Source organism: the organism of the source record quoted next, unplaced genomic scaffold, assembly GCF_019419815.1.
Source record: "Pyrus x bretschneideri cultivar Hongxiangsu unplaced genomic scaffold, Pyrus_bretschneideri_v1 Contig1, whole genome shotgun sequence".
In the NCBI taxonomy this organism is placed as follows: domain Eukaryota; kingdom Viridiplantae; phylum Streptophyta; class Magnoliopsida; order Rosales; family Rosaceae; genus Pyrus; species Pyrus x bretschneideri.
In genome coordinates this window covers 3,186,129-3,200,379 of record NW_025999390.1, presented here as the reverse complement: position 1 = coordinate 3,200,379, position 14,251 = coordinate 3,186,129, and the positions used below count along the sequence as shown (strand labels likewise).

The 14,251-nt window shown below is 38.1% G+C and overlaps 2 protein-coding genes and 1 pseudogene across 2 annotated transcripts; 1 reads left to right on the top strand and 2 right to left on the bottom strand.

Annotated features, from left to right (window-relative positions):
- The first annotated feature begins 653 nt into the window (after nt 1-653).
- On the top strand, nt 654-3,664 carry LOC125475166 (cytochrome P450 711A1-like). Its single transcript, XM_048579539.1, has 5 exons — nt 654-862; nt 1,774-1,926; nt 2,115-2,907; nt 2,988-3,083; nt 3,202-3,664. The coding sequence occupies exons 1-5, from the start codon at nt 654-656 to the stop codon at nt 3,529-3,531; spliced, it is 1,581 nt and encodes a 526-aa protein (XP_048435496.1). The 3' UTR covers nt 3,532-3,664.
- Nucleotides 3,665-3,700: 36 nt separating this feature from the next.
- On the bottom strand, nt 3,701-6,271 carry LOC103952271 (protein IQ-DOMAIN 6). The gene is made up of 5 exons (XM_009363840.3): nt 5,866-6,271; nt 5,528-5,773; nt 4,990-5,217; nt 4,743-4,856; nt 3,701-4,621 (listed from the first exon to the last, which is right to left on the bottom strand). Exons 1-5 carry the CDS (start codon nt 5,929-5,931, stop codon nt 3,926-3,928), a joined length of 1,350 nt encoding a protein of 449 aa, XP_009362115.2. The 5' UTR covers nt 5,932-6,271; the 3' UTR covers nt 3,701-3,925.
- Nucleotides 6,272-8,034: 1,763 nt separating this feature from the next.
- Nucleotides 8,035-11,957, bottom strand: LOC103955365 (annotated as a pseudogene).
- Between the last annotated feature and the right edge of the window lie 2,294 nt (nt 11,958-14,251).

Below are 14,251 nucleotides of genomic sequence, written 5' to 3'. Positions count from 1 at the left end.
CATGCTAATATTATACGACTTTCGACGTTTCAATTCTCCACGTTATTCTGGGTGGGAATCTTCAATCCTTTCGGTTTTTCCATCTCAAACTTTGGGTGGTGGACAATAGACGAAGGATGGTTGCTTATGTCAGTGGAGACGCCTGTCATGTTTTCGGTTTAGTAGGGTGTGGCCCTGTGGGTGAACATGAATTTCTGCCGTTGATTACATAGTGGAACTTTTGAGATCACCATCCACCATGAATTTTTTTATGACATGACAGCAACAATGTCTGTGGAGAGAATAAACAAATATTGCTGGTTCTATGAAGACGAATTAGAGAGAGGAATCTCAACGCCGCCGGTGGTATTGCGAATAGAGATGCGGAATATCTTCCAACATTGAAAGGAGAAATATTAGTAAACTAATCGCTTGTTTACTTAAAAATCACTCATTACGAGTACACGACAATTGGATTCCCAATTTTCAGGAATGTAATAATTTGTAAAGCACAACAGAAAAAACAATCATCTAGACAGCAACATGGATCAACCAATGACTGCTCAGCAGGTTGCTTCCGGTGAGCAGTGGGACACCCCAAAATATTCCACCACCAGTCTATATATTAAATCCTGAGCTCCTTCGAAGAATTAGATTCAATAGACTGAGAGAAAATGATAGGCAGCACTGAACTGTTGTTTACCATCTTCATGGTGTTGATAGTACTGGGAGGACTTTTGGGGTATTTATATGGGCCCTACTGGGGAGTAAGAAGGGTACCTGGCCCTCCAACTCTCCCTCTGGTAGGACACATTCCCTTGATGGCAAAGTATGGTCCTGATATATTCTCAGTTCTTGCTAAAGAGTATGGCCCTGTTTTCAGGTTAGTAGCTATTATGCATGTGGATATTTGATTATGCGTAATTTGTCTTTTTTTTTATCCTAATTTTCTCAAAGAAATTTGACAACAAGCGCAGGACTACGTACATGGTTAGGTCAGTTAGACATGACAGTGTATTAAGGGATGGTTTGGTATTGTTGTGCTTTGAAAAAAAACTGATTCTGCTGTGCTGTGAGAATAAACAGCTGTGAAATAAAGCAGCAGAGTGTTTGTTAAAACTTTTTTGTACAGTCTTTTTGAAAAAAAAAACAGTAATAGATAGTGTTTTTTGGTAAACTTTTTGTAACACAGATGTGAAAAAAAGCCGTTTTTCAAAGCTGGGTTTTGCAGCTTTCTTGTTGTTGGCCTTTTTTTTTCACCCAAAATTGGGGTGAAAAAAAGCTTGAAGCTGATGTTTTACCAAACACAAAAACAGCTCCCAGCTTTTTTTGATACCAGCTTTTTTCAGAATCACCTCAGTACCAAACCAGGTCTAATTCTCTTGTACCCAAGTTTGAATCTCCACTCTTCATACATTAATAAAGTAATTTAGGATATCGCTTTGTTAAAGAAAAACGATTACTCTGAGACTTCAAATTAGTGCCATTTAGGTCAAGTGATCCACCGTTTTCTGAGTTATCTGCATGCTAGGTGTGAAAGGCAAGCTTAGCAACTGTTTGTGACTTCTTTTGATGTGGACTTTAGATCGTGCAAAAGTTACTCTTGTCGCTTCCTTTTTCGCTTCCCCTTTAGTATGGTTGGAACTTGGAATGAAGGATGTTAGTTAAACATTAGATCTCGTGATAAATCAAACGTTTCAGTTATGTAACTTTAATTTAAAATACGCTAAGATAAATCGTCCACGCATGCGCATAACATAGCTCTTAAGTTTTTGGTTGCACATATCCTGGCAGGTTTCATATCGGTAGACAACCACTCATAATTGTAGCAGATGCAGAGCTTTGTAGGGAAGTTGGAATAAAGAAATTCAAAGACATTAAAAACAGAAGCATTCCACCTCCTCTTGCAGCTTCCCCTCTTCATCAGAAGGGTCTCTTTTTAACCAGGTATATATTTTATATGTTATATAGGTATAAAGAGGCATAGGATATCTACCGTTTTAAAGTTATTGTAGATGTAGATTAGGTCAATTGATGAGGATATTGTGTTCACCTATCTTGCACTCAAGTTCGAATCACTCCTTATGTTGATTAGAGTAACGTAGAATATCTGATGGAATTTGAGCATCCTGCAGGGATACGAGATGGGTGACGATGCGAAACACTATATTATCAGTGTATCAACCTTCACACTTAGCCAACCTTGTGCCTACAATGCAGTCATTTGTTGAATGTGCAACTGAAAAACTTGGCTCCATGGCGAAAGTAGAAGAAGATATTACCTTTTCCGCCATCTCCCTTCGATTGGCCACAGATGTAATAGGACAAGCTGCATTTGGTGTCAACTTTGGCCTTTCTAAACCACAATCCTTCGGCGAATCAGTCAAAAAGATTGATGGCAAAGACAATAATGACGATGAAATCTCAGACTTTATCAACCAACACATATATTCCACAACACAGGTTAAGATGGATTTTTCGGGTTCCTTATCCATCATACTAGGACTACTTGTCCCCATACTTCAGTGGCCATTTTGGCAGATGTTGAAGAGAATTCCTGGCACTATGGACGGGAAAATAGAACATAATAACAGGCATTTGACTAGCCGGCTTGGTGCAGTTGTGGAAAAGAGAATGAAAGACAGCAGACAAGGTTCAAAGGACTTCTTGTCAGTTATACTGAATGCAAGGGAGTCAGGGAGGCTTTCGAAGAATGTTTTCACAACAGATTACATTAGTGCACTTGCTTATGAGCATCTCCTTGCCGGGTCGGCCACCACGGCATTCACTTTGTCTTCAGCTGTCTACTTGGTTGCTGGACATCCAGAAGTAGAAAAAAAGTTGCTGGCAGAGATCGATGGATTTGGACCGCCTGATCAGATGCCAACTGCAAGTGATCTTCAACACAAATTTCCTTATCTTGATCAGGCAAGGCTTCTCAAATTTCGATGTTGCATTTGAGGAATCTTCCTCATTAGTTGGCTTATCTGTTGCTTTTTCGAATGCAGGTTATTAAAGAGGCAATGAGGTTTTACATGGTTTCCCCATTAGTTGCTAGAGAAACATCTCGAGAAGTCGAAATAGGCGGTTATCTTTTACCAAAGGTATTGCTCTACTTCTGCTAGGATCTCTTTGCAGAAATGTCTTTTTGTCTGGACTGAAAGTGGTTTGTATATATTATAAACCTTATGGGATTAGTTCCTTTTTGTTTTTGAGATGCAGGGGACTTGGGTTTGGTTAGCCCTCGGAGTTTTAGCGAAAGATCAAAAGAACTTCCCAGAGCCAGAAAAGTTCAGGCCAGAGAGGTTTGATCCAAGCTGCAAAGAAGAGAAACAAAGGCATCCTTATGCTTTTATACCGTTTGGACTTGGGCCTCGATCCTGCATCGGTCAGAAATTTGCCATACAAGAAATAAAGCTTGCACTGATTCACTTATACCGGAAGTATGTGTTCCGGCACTCTCCATATATGGAGTCACCTCTGGAGCTTGAGTTTGGCATTGTTCTCAAGTTCAAGAATGGTATCAAGCTTCAGGTCATAAAGCGGAAATGATGCAACATGTCCTTCCACGTGCCTGATCAGACCTTACTCATCATTTGCTTAAGAAGGCAACTGAAGATTAGTAACTTTTAACTTATATGAAAATGTATTAGACGTCTTCGCTGTAGATTTTGTGAAATAAATCATCAAGTTGAAGCTAAATTTGCTAGTGATCAATGCATTGCAAGAAAGCTGGCAATGAGTTCAATGACCCATCTCATTCAAAATAAGCAAATATTCGACTCCACATGTTCATAAATTAACTATGTTACAAATGAAGACTGAACTCTTCTATTCCTCGCACACACTTAAATTACACATTCTAAATAGCAGGGAGCAACTAGATGTTGATCTTCTAAATCAAAATGAACTTAATTCACCTGATTGTATGAACAAGGCGCCCCCTTCACCTCAGTTTCACAGAGTTCTTTTCCAATCGCATTGGCATGCAAAGCGGCTTAGAGAAGTTGGCTGAAGATAGCTCAGAACCAGCACTACTTTTTGAATCCCCATTAGAGAATACCCCAGACCTCTTGAGAAATTGAAACTCGTCCATGGATTGCCTTTGAGTTCTTTGAGACAGATAACTATGTGGTTTCTGCTTCGCCTTAGTTGACTCAGTCAGGTTCATGTAACTAGGCTTATAGTTGCAGCTGTCATCTGTTCTGTCCGATGCCAATCCGGTGTTCCCAGAAACCGGCGTTGTGGATGTGCACAGTGAAGACGAGGCAGAGCTCTCATCATACCATAATTCTGAACTGGGGCTTGAAGACGAGCGAGTGGCTTGCCCAACGTGAGGAGGCTTTGCAGAAATCCTAGTGGTGACATTGTTCTTCCTGACTTTGACTGAGCATGGTTCTGAAGATTTCGAATGTTGTTTGCCCACCAAAGGGTCTGCTCTACTCTTTGGAGGTGGTGTGATCTCAGAAGAGTCGTCATGTGACTCTTCCATCAGCCTAGTCTCCCACGGCTTCGCTGACATCCAACGCTCTAACCAACTCCATCCCCAACTATTCTTTTCAAATTCATTGTTCTTATTGAGAGAGTACACTGAGGATCTGGTACGAGAATTTGAATTCAAATCTGGGGCTGATTTCCATTGCTGAGAAGAGAAAAAAGAAACACAATCTTGCTCATATCAGTAATGTGAAGAGAAAGGTACTTAATTTAACAGACAAACTACAAGGAGGCTCCCGATGAAGCCAAGTTCTGTGTTTTATTACCTTCTGAGCAAGAGCATAAGCAATTGCTCTCTCCCTCTTGAATGCTCCTTCCTGCCTCATTTGAATCTTTGCTTTAACATCATCTATTGTTCCCTTGCTATCACACCACCCCTCCTGCAATTTTTTTTTCTATCTATTTTCAGTAATTATAACAAAAACATAAGTTCGAAAAAGCCGATTCAAACCAAGAACACTTTCTTCTGTCACTTATCAAATGAAAGCAAAGATCATTAAGAGCTTAAAGTACCTCAGCATCTTTTAATAGATCAGCCTGGGTGCGGCGTTCATTGATCATGTTCTGCACAGCTTGTCCCTCCATAGACATTCGCACACGACGAGCTCTCACACGAGCCTGAACTCGAACGAGAGCTTGCATGCACCTCAGTGTCACTGCAGCCTGCTTCCTCACTTGTCGGCCTCGAACCAGAGCTTGCAGCCTCACTATTCCTCTCAAGGCCTTCAAAGCCCTTCTCGCCTGCACATAAGTTTGCCCAGAATAAAACAACAACAACAAAAGCTTCAAACTTTCATCAATAGAAGCCAAATCCTTGAAATTAAGCTCAATGGGCAGCTAGGCATGTTATCAAACAGATTAAGACAGAAGGATTGAGCAACTTCAACACTAACTATGTGCTTATTTCAAAAGCTCTACTAGTCAAAAGCTACAACTTTAACAGAAAAGCACTTTCTGACATCAACAAGTAGGTTGTTCAAATCCAAACACAAAGATCTATGGCCAACGATTCCATCAAATAAAATTGAAAAGTCATTTATTTTTTTCTTACCAAGAATCCTCGGAAAGCAGTTTGGATTCTGATAGCAGCCCATTCCTGCCTCACAACCCTGAAATCCTTCGGCGGAGCTCGAACCACCGCAGCCACCGCGGCATTATACGCATCGGCCCCTCTCGGCGAATCCGACCCCTCCGAACCCGTCCCGTAATTCCCTTTGAAACCCTTCCACGAAGACCCCAAATCCCCTGAAGAACTCCTCCACAGTTTCCACTTCTTGCTCTTCCCACTCACCTTCTCCTATCAAACCCAGATAAAAAAAAGTTCAGAAAGTTCAGAACAAAAAAATAAAAAACAAAAGCTCGAAGTTTTGATAAAGATCGAAGCTTTACCGGGTCTTTCTTGTCTGGTTTTTTCATCCCGATCAGCGCTTTGACCCATTTTCCAGAAGCACCCATTTGAGCAAAATATTTTGCTTCAGCAGAAACACAAGCAAAAACAGAGGTTTGCAGTGGATTTATGAAACTTTCGAGTGGATTAATGAAACTTCCAGGTGCATTAATGAAACTTCCGGGTGGAATTATCAAACTCAAAGCTTTTGGGACGTGGGTGATTTGCTTTGTTTCGTGGGAGAATGGGGAGGGTTTTGTTTTGTGGTTCCAAAAACCACACAGAGCCGTTCGATATTTGAAATTCAAAACACCACGGGACAAACTGGGAAGAAAATGCGCTCGATTCTCTGGGGTCAGGTGCAGTTTTTACCCCTGTTGTGGGAGAAAATTACGAAGTTGCACCCCCACTAGGGCCTCTGCTTTCTCTGGGGAAATATGATCGGAGGCCACGACGGCACGACTCAGATGGTTAACTGTGTTTGTGGGACCACCTGTAGCTAATGAGATTGGGCCACGTGGGAGTGGGCCCATGTGCTGATGAATTATATTTGGTTTTGTGGTTTTCACCAACCAACTTATTAATCCAAGAACTAAAAATGGACGAGCAAAGTGAAGTTTGAATGATTTACTACTAAAAATAGGAGAACAGAGCTTTGCTGGCGTCATTTGAAAATGTTCTTAAGTTCTTTGCAAGGGGGTGGTTTCAAAAAATGATTTTAGAAATATTATCCCAGACTCCTAATTATTTGTTATCAATAATTCGAATTCAAAATAACATATAGTCGTGAACGATTGTTTGATTTGATGGCATTTGATTGGGCACATTACTTGTCTTTGAAAATGATTTGAATTAAAAAAATGACATGTCACAGTACGTTTTGGCTGCATCAGAAGCTAAAGTCATCATATGAAATGACTTGGCTTTGAAGCTTGAAATTATACGATGTAGGGAGGGGTATTTGGTTTACTAACTCTATTAAAATGTATAATGTTGATTATGTTGAAGTATTTAGATTAACCATTAAAAAAAAAAGGCTTTTTTAGCTACGAAAAAACTCATTTATCCTTGAGAAATGCTAAAGGACGTCTTTCAAAAGCGAAATTCTTTATTAACTCTTTGACATCTCACTGTCTAACGTCAATTTTTTCTATGAACTATATGACACATTATAATTTAACGTTAATTCTTATACCAACATTATAAAATATTGTACAAAAACATGAGACGTTGCTCAGACGCAATACCAAACAGATCGCAATTGTTATTGATGGCCATCAACCGTTTATGAAACTCGGCAAGTGCAATGAAGAGCATTCGGGAAAAAAAGAAGCATTAGTTTAAAGAAAGAGTAATGTTAGAGAGATTAAATTTACAAACTAAATGATGCGTCATTAATAATTAATATACACGTATATCAACTATTTAAATAATAATACAATGATCAACTTGCACGTAATTTAGTTGATAAAACTAATTTTCCTAGCTTACTATTAAAGAAAAGTGCTTTTTGATATTCATTTGACTGTACAACTTCAATTTCGAGATTACCAAACAAATACCAACCGAACCTGACTGGACCGGGACCGGACCATTTATGTTTTTGTCAGAGGTTGACATCGAGGTTCGACACCTTTGTCTCTGCTTCCTTCGTACCAAGATTTCGCATTTCCAAATCTTTTCCTAATTTTCTGAATAAATTAATCATCTTTCAGGAAAAAGGTTCTTCCTTGTTCTTCAACAAGAAATTCCACATTGGATTCCTTCTTTTCTGTTTTAATTTTTTAAACAATTCCTTCTATTTTTTGGGAATTAATTTCTGATTTTTGTGTTTTGGAATAAATACATGGAGATGGAGTTAGTATGATCATCTACCTAATTTTGTGTCTTCTGCGTCCAAATAAATAAGCGGGTAGCTGAGTCTGTCATTGAATCATCATGTCTTCTGCATAAAACTCAGAGAAAGAGAGATGAGGAATCTGATTTCACAATGTTCATAAATATATAATGACACGAAACATCGTTATCGCGTGGCATTATTGGTTTCTAATGTCAAAGTGAAGTGTTGTATCGACTTTCTATATCTACTTGTCATAATATAAGTAAACATGATATATTCTTAAGTGTTTTTTTGCTTATATTATAACACATATGTATCGGCTCGTGTTTCGGATACTAAAAAATCTCTCTTTAAGGACAAGAAATGTAGACAAGTGAGTATAGTTACAGCTGCTTATACATAACACCACCTTAGTGAAAAAGAAAAAAAAAAAAAAAAGCCTAGTGATATTGGGATTCAAAATGCGTAAAAGAAAAAACAATGAAAGAATAACAAACTTAGGTTCATGTGGGAATTGGGATAGGAATTCAAAATGCGATATTGGTCTCGAATGTCACCGTAGCATCTGATTCACCACTTTTTTTCCTAAGCCGTAGTCTCAGCCAAATTCAACTTGTAGACGAGCCGGATAGTTACGTGTTTAAGGTTGAACTTCATGCCATGTGATCGGTACATACGCGAGTATGGAGTTGTTTGACTTGAGAAATTTTTTTGAGTAACTGATTGTATACAACCAATTACACCTTAACTCACATGGCGGAATTAGCGCGAACCAATACCGTCGGGATAGGGAGTCCCATGTAGGCAAGTCTAGGGAGACCCGGATCTTTGGGCTTGGTCTGGGTGAAGGGATTGGAGCACAGCTTCCACGCCGGCTCAGTGTGACTTTTGGTGAAAGGTTGACTTGTTCAAGTGCTTTGAACTGTAGGTTCACTGGATAGTCCTTCACACACCCAATACGTGCCCCAAGCCCACTTGCCCACTTGCAAGACAGACGCCTGGAGAGGTCAAATACTGGTCCTTCTGCATTGGCTATGTTGGGTCCCACACTCTCTTGTTGATGATCTGTGGGAATGGAGCCATTGGAGCCGTTGATTTTAGGCCCATCAGGATTGTCAGCATTAATCTCTGGACTGGATTCCTCATAAGGAACTTTGAATGATGCTTTGTCATCATCTGTTGCACACATCTTTAAAATACCACCACAAGGAAAAGAGGGAACAAATTAGCCATTTTTATATAGGAAATTCTTCATACATGACGTTTATTTTCTGTTCATGAATATTTTTTAGAACGTATCGACAACATTATCGTTATGTTTGACAAAGACACTTACACTTTATCAATTTGTTCTATAATAAAGAATGAATGTCGATTCGGTATTTTTACCTTGACGGTGGTTAAGTCCACTTGGTGCTCCTTTAGGAAGATAATGAATTCCTTGAAATTGTCCTCAGTTGGGAGGTAGTGACCACTGTATGGCCAAATAGCCTTGAACAAGTTAAAAGACAAGCAGATTTTAGCTGTGTCAAACATTATATTTTAAAGGAATTAAAGAGTTGTATGATAATCATTTTAGTTATATAAAATAAAAATTGAAAACCAAATTTTAAAAACTTAACTTTTCATTTTGATTTTGAGGTTTTAATTTTTTGTTGAAAACAATACCAAACGAAATAGTTATTAAACGATCATAAATATGTACCTCAAGAACCCCATTGTGAGCCACTAATCTTCCTGCTGCAGTTGTGGCCCCTCCAGAAAGAAAGCTTGAGTGCTGAAAAGTTCCTTTCTTCTTTTGCCCTACATATAACGCTCTTGATGTGCTGAGAACAAAAATCCACTTTGACCCTTCAACTGTGTCAACAAGCATTCCGCTTTGCCTGTGCACAAGCTTTCCATTCTCCACAATCACTTCATATGCCACCCTTTCTTTCTGCGATACAAAATAAATAAATAAAAACGCCGCTGACGAATTTTGTTGGTGTACTGATTGTATAGATATATTTTGCTATTGACAAGATATTTGTCAATTATCAACACAATATTGACAATCCGTTCTTTTTTAAAGAATAAACGTCGTGTTCAAAGAAGAACTAATGCTTTAATTTGTAGTAATCACAGTATATGAGTATGCAAATGTAAGTCCTTACAGGCCCAAGATATTGGATGCACTGGCGTTGCAAAGGACTTCTTGGGCACTTGTTGAGGTTGGTGTCTTTGCCATCACCAACATCCAGCCTTCATGTTGCAGGGGAGAAGGTAAAAAGAAACGGTTAGTCGGATAGAGTTAGTGGTAAATGACTAAATGGTGGTAAAAGTAAAAGGTGATCTTATATAAAACTGTGTCATGGGAAAAGGTTTTCCTCAGATGAGGCAAACTTACCAGTAGAAGAAAGGTTGGGTACTCTTGCTATTAGACCACACATCGTGGTAAAACTGCAGATTGTGTCCGTACCGATGGCGGGGATCAATCTGAGAAAAGAATGAAGCATGGTGAGTTCATTGATTTTTAGTTTCTCGATTCTAACGAAAAATCCATCACGGTTAGCCTGAGTGTGATCGGATAAATGAGAGGAAATGAGTTTGGAGTATTAGGTCAAACGTTCGATTCCCTTTTCAAACGTAACCAAAAATAAATAAATATTTTCCAGTGAATGACTATTATGTCCCACACAACAGACCCGTGATCCCGGTCATGTGTGTCGGTAGCCACCTGCTTCCTACCCAATATCTTATGTATCTCATTTACACTGTGCAATGTACGCATGTTTGCTTAAGTTAGGGGTGGGCACCAAACCGGCCGAATTGCATGATTAACCAGTTGATTCAAATCATATTGGGCGGTTTGGTTTGGTTTTGATCGTAAAAAAGTCAACAGCCTGACTATTATAAGTTTGGATTCTTGGAACAGTGCTGATGAACAAAGTTGAATGAGAAGTAGATAGATAGGCTCACAGCTTCAAGCCAGTGCTGCAGAGCTAGTTTCTGAGCCTTTTCGTCCTTGCACAAACCCTTCCCTACCTACAAACATTTTCTGTTAATTTTTATTTCTCCATAAAACACATTTCATCAGTAATCTGATTCATATATATCACCAAAATTTGTACCTTGGCAGCCCTTGTCCTAGCCCGTGACCACCGCGATTCGGCACTTTCGTGTTTCTCAATGTTGTAGAAGGAAACTGAGCTTCGTTTCAGAGCTGCAAAATCCAAAGCCTGCCACCTTCAAAAATTAAACAAACACATGAAAGAAGAAAAAGAAGATTGATTGGAGCACCAAGCAACAAAAGTGTAACAAAAGAAAAAAATACAACACAGTATATTAAGGTATAGTGGTAGTGTTGCGAACCATAGTTCCTCAACCAAAACAGCACAATCTGCAAGGTTTCTTCTAGTCCTGTAACTCTTGTACACTTTCTGGACCTTGGTTGCCGCGGCATCGAGCTCGCTCGGCAGCGGAGTGGAGTCAGTAGACAACGTAACGGGTTCAGGAAGCAAAATAGTAGGTTTCTTTATCTTCAATGTCTCATGATTGCTACCTTTTGAATGATCAGATGCTTCAAGTTTTGATTGTGTAAATTCCCAATAATTGAAGCTTATTGACCTTTCTAACCCTTTTCCCAAGTCTTCTAACTCCCCTTGTTTGGTGCCCATTTGAACCAAAAAACTTGTGGTTAATATTAGTATCTCATTCCAAGCTGATAAGACTAGAGAAATAGAGAGAACCATCAATTTTAATACTCAAAAGTTATTGAACCTGCACAAAAACCCAACTGGAAAAAGCACTTAAATAGAAAGCATGCATATCCAAAATTGGAAGCACAACCCCAATGAAGCATAATGAAAAGGGAAGTGATTTTCGCTCTCTATTTTCTCCCTCCGTTTCTTTTATGAAATGAGCAAATAAAAGAAAATTAACAGACAGAAACAAGGGGAGAGATACAGAAGCAGGAAGCCGAAGTGCGAAAAATGAAATACAGGAAGATACTCAAGACGAAGCTGTTTCTTACATGCAAACCCAAAAACCAAAGGCCGTCCAGAAATCTTACTCTCTGCTTATATATACTAAGCAGAGCCGCTTGCTGCATAACTGTTTTGAAATATCAAAGTTGGTTGTATTTGTAAGGAGGCTTCAAAGAGAAAGATTGTACAAGAACATATATTATAGAAAGGTGGGGTTGCATTTGCATGTGGTTGATAATGTTTCCACTAGTAGACTGTACTATTTTATCAGGATATTTTCACCTTTGGTTTTTAATTCCCAGAATGTTACATTAGTTAAAATAAATATGCTTTATTCTATACACTCGAGTTTAAATATCTCGCATTAGTCTAATAAAAAAAAACTAGTATACTCCTCCTTTCTAGCTATCTCAAGAAAGACAACCGGGCCAAGCCAAAAAACAACGGTGGTAGAAATATTATTTTAAGAAAACAACTTCCATTTACAGGTCTTCGAGTATTCTTTTAAGAAAAAAGACATGTCTTTCATGAAGGGAGCAAATAGAAGATTCAAAACAAAATAAAGAACATGACCTTCCAATCAAGACTAATATTCTCTTTCCTTCTATTCTTATTTCTTTCCCTCCCCTTCTCTCACATTATATTTTTTGTTTTATTGTCTCTATATAAAAATTAATATAAAATATTGACGTTGTTTAATCGTAACCGTTCAAATAGGAAGGAATAAAAGATGTGAGAAATTAGGAGAGAAGAAAATCCTCCTTTCCCAATAAAGATCAAAACTACACAGTAACAATTTCAGATACAACAAAAAACTCAAAGAGACGAAGAATTAAAAATCAATAATTTTGCAGTGCAGTACTGCAAAATCATAATCCCAATCTCAACGTCTTGGAGCGAGACCAAAGAATTAAAACTAAGGCAAATTGGATGAGCACGGTTGTCATTTCTGTGACCACACATGTTTCCGTTAAAGAAAAAGAAAAAGGACTTGGATTTAGCTCATTCTCTGCTGGTTTACATGCCCTGTAGATATGAATATTTTGGCGTTTCTTTGCAGTCAAGCCAACCACCCGCCTTTATAAAAGTTGTTGGTCCTTTATATGGTATGAACAATTCTATTTTTAGTACGAACAATTCGACACCTCGATCAGCAAAGAAGAAATTTTCAGGATATATAAGAGAGACTCTTATTAATTTGTACCAATCATAAGCTAAGGAGATGCCATTGTTATTGTACATTGAATGGATATGAGATTTAGGGGTGTAAGTCAAATGAAATGAAAGAAGTTGATATTTCATTATAAAATTAATTGACAATATAAGAAGTAACTTAACTTAATTATAAGCTCATGTAAGATCCATTCTTCCGTCAATATGAGATTCATTCTCAAAGTCAAAGAATTGGATTGGAATACATTTTTGTAATCTGAAGCAGTGATATCCACAAACTCATTTTTTCTTTTACCACACTAGTTAATTACTGTCATTTAATCTTCTTCAATTTTTTTTAATCTGACGATTAAAAATTAAGAAGGATGTGTGAGAGATAAAAAGAAGTATGTGGTAAGGTTCTAAAAGGCGATAGACTCTAGTCAGACGATAGGGTTGGGGTCTAGCGGCTAGGCGGCTAATCGGGGCTTAGGCAGGGGCCTAGGTAGATTTAAGTAATTTTATTATATGCCATATAAATAAGTCACTTAAACTTAAAGAATACATAATTTTATTGTGATACATAAACTGTAAAATAGAATGACATATAGATTATAAAACATTAGAATATAATGAAAACATAAGGAATAAGCCTATAATATGTGTTCATCTAAGTATTTAACAAGTCTCTTACAATTTATTAAAATAAATAAAATGAAAAAGATGAATGTTATCTATTTTCTGTTTAAGTGAAAGTAACGATCTATGCGGGTGCCTAGGCGGGATTTGGAAGGGTTAGACGTGCACCTAGATGTTTTTTTTTCTTTTAATTTTTAAATATCTAACAATTAATCCGAGTAATGATCACTCGCTTACCCTGTAGACGCAGCCTAAGCAGCACTAGACGGAATATGGGCTACACTAGACGAAATTTTTAGTACAACGGTGTACGGGGTAACGGGGAGCGGCGCCCTGATTCTATTGTGGTCCTGCGGTGCATGAGGAGAGCTTGCCAGAGTCGTGAATAGCTGTCGGTATAGTATAAAGGCCTAGGCCTTTAGCCCCATGAAGTGATTGGCATATGCCACAACAAGTGGATAACTCTCCCGTAATGTATGACTTTCTGCCCTTACTGTATGACTTTATGTCAATTTGTGGCTCGAACCTCAATTTGGTTTAGAGTCGTCTCAATTTTCTAAAGCTTTACAACCTGTCAAACTAATCACATTCTATGTTAGGACAAAACGAACTCTCACATATTTAACATTAGACAATAAGTGGATAATTTTTAAAAAATATTAAGAAGGCTCGTAATCAAATTAAAAGTACGAGATGCACATATAATATTGAATTATTTAGTCCATACGGTGTTCCTACATATTTTTCCCTCAAAAGAATTTCTACTTTATTTAATTATAAATAATTTTATAT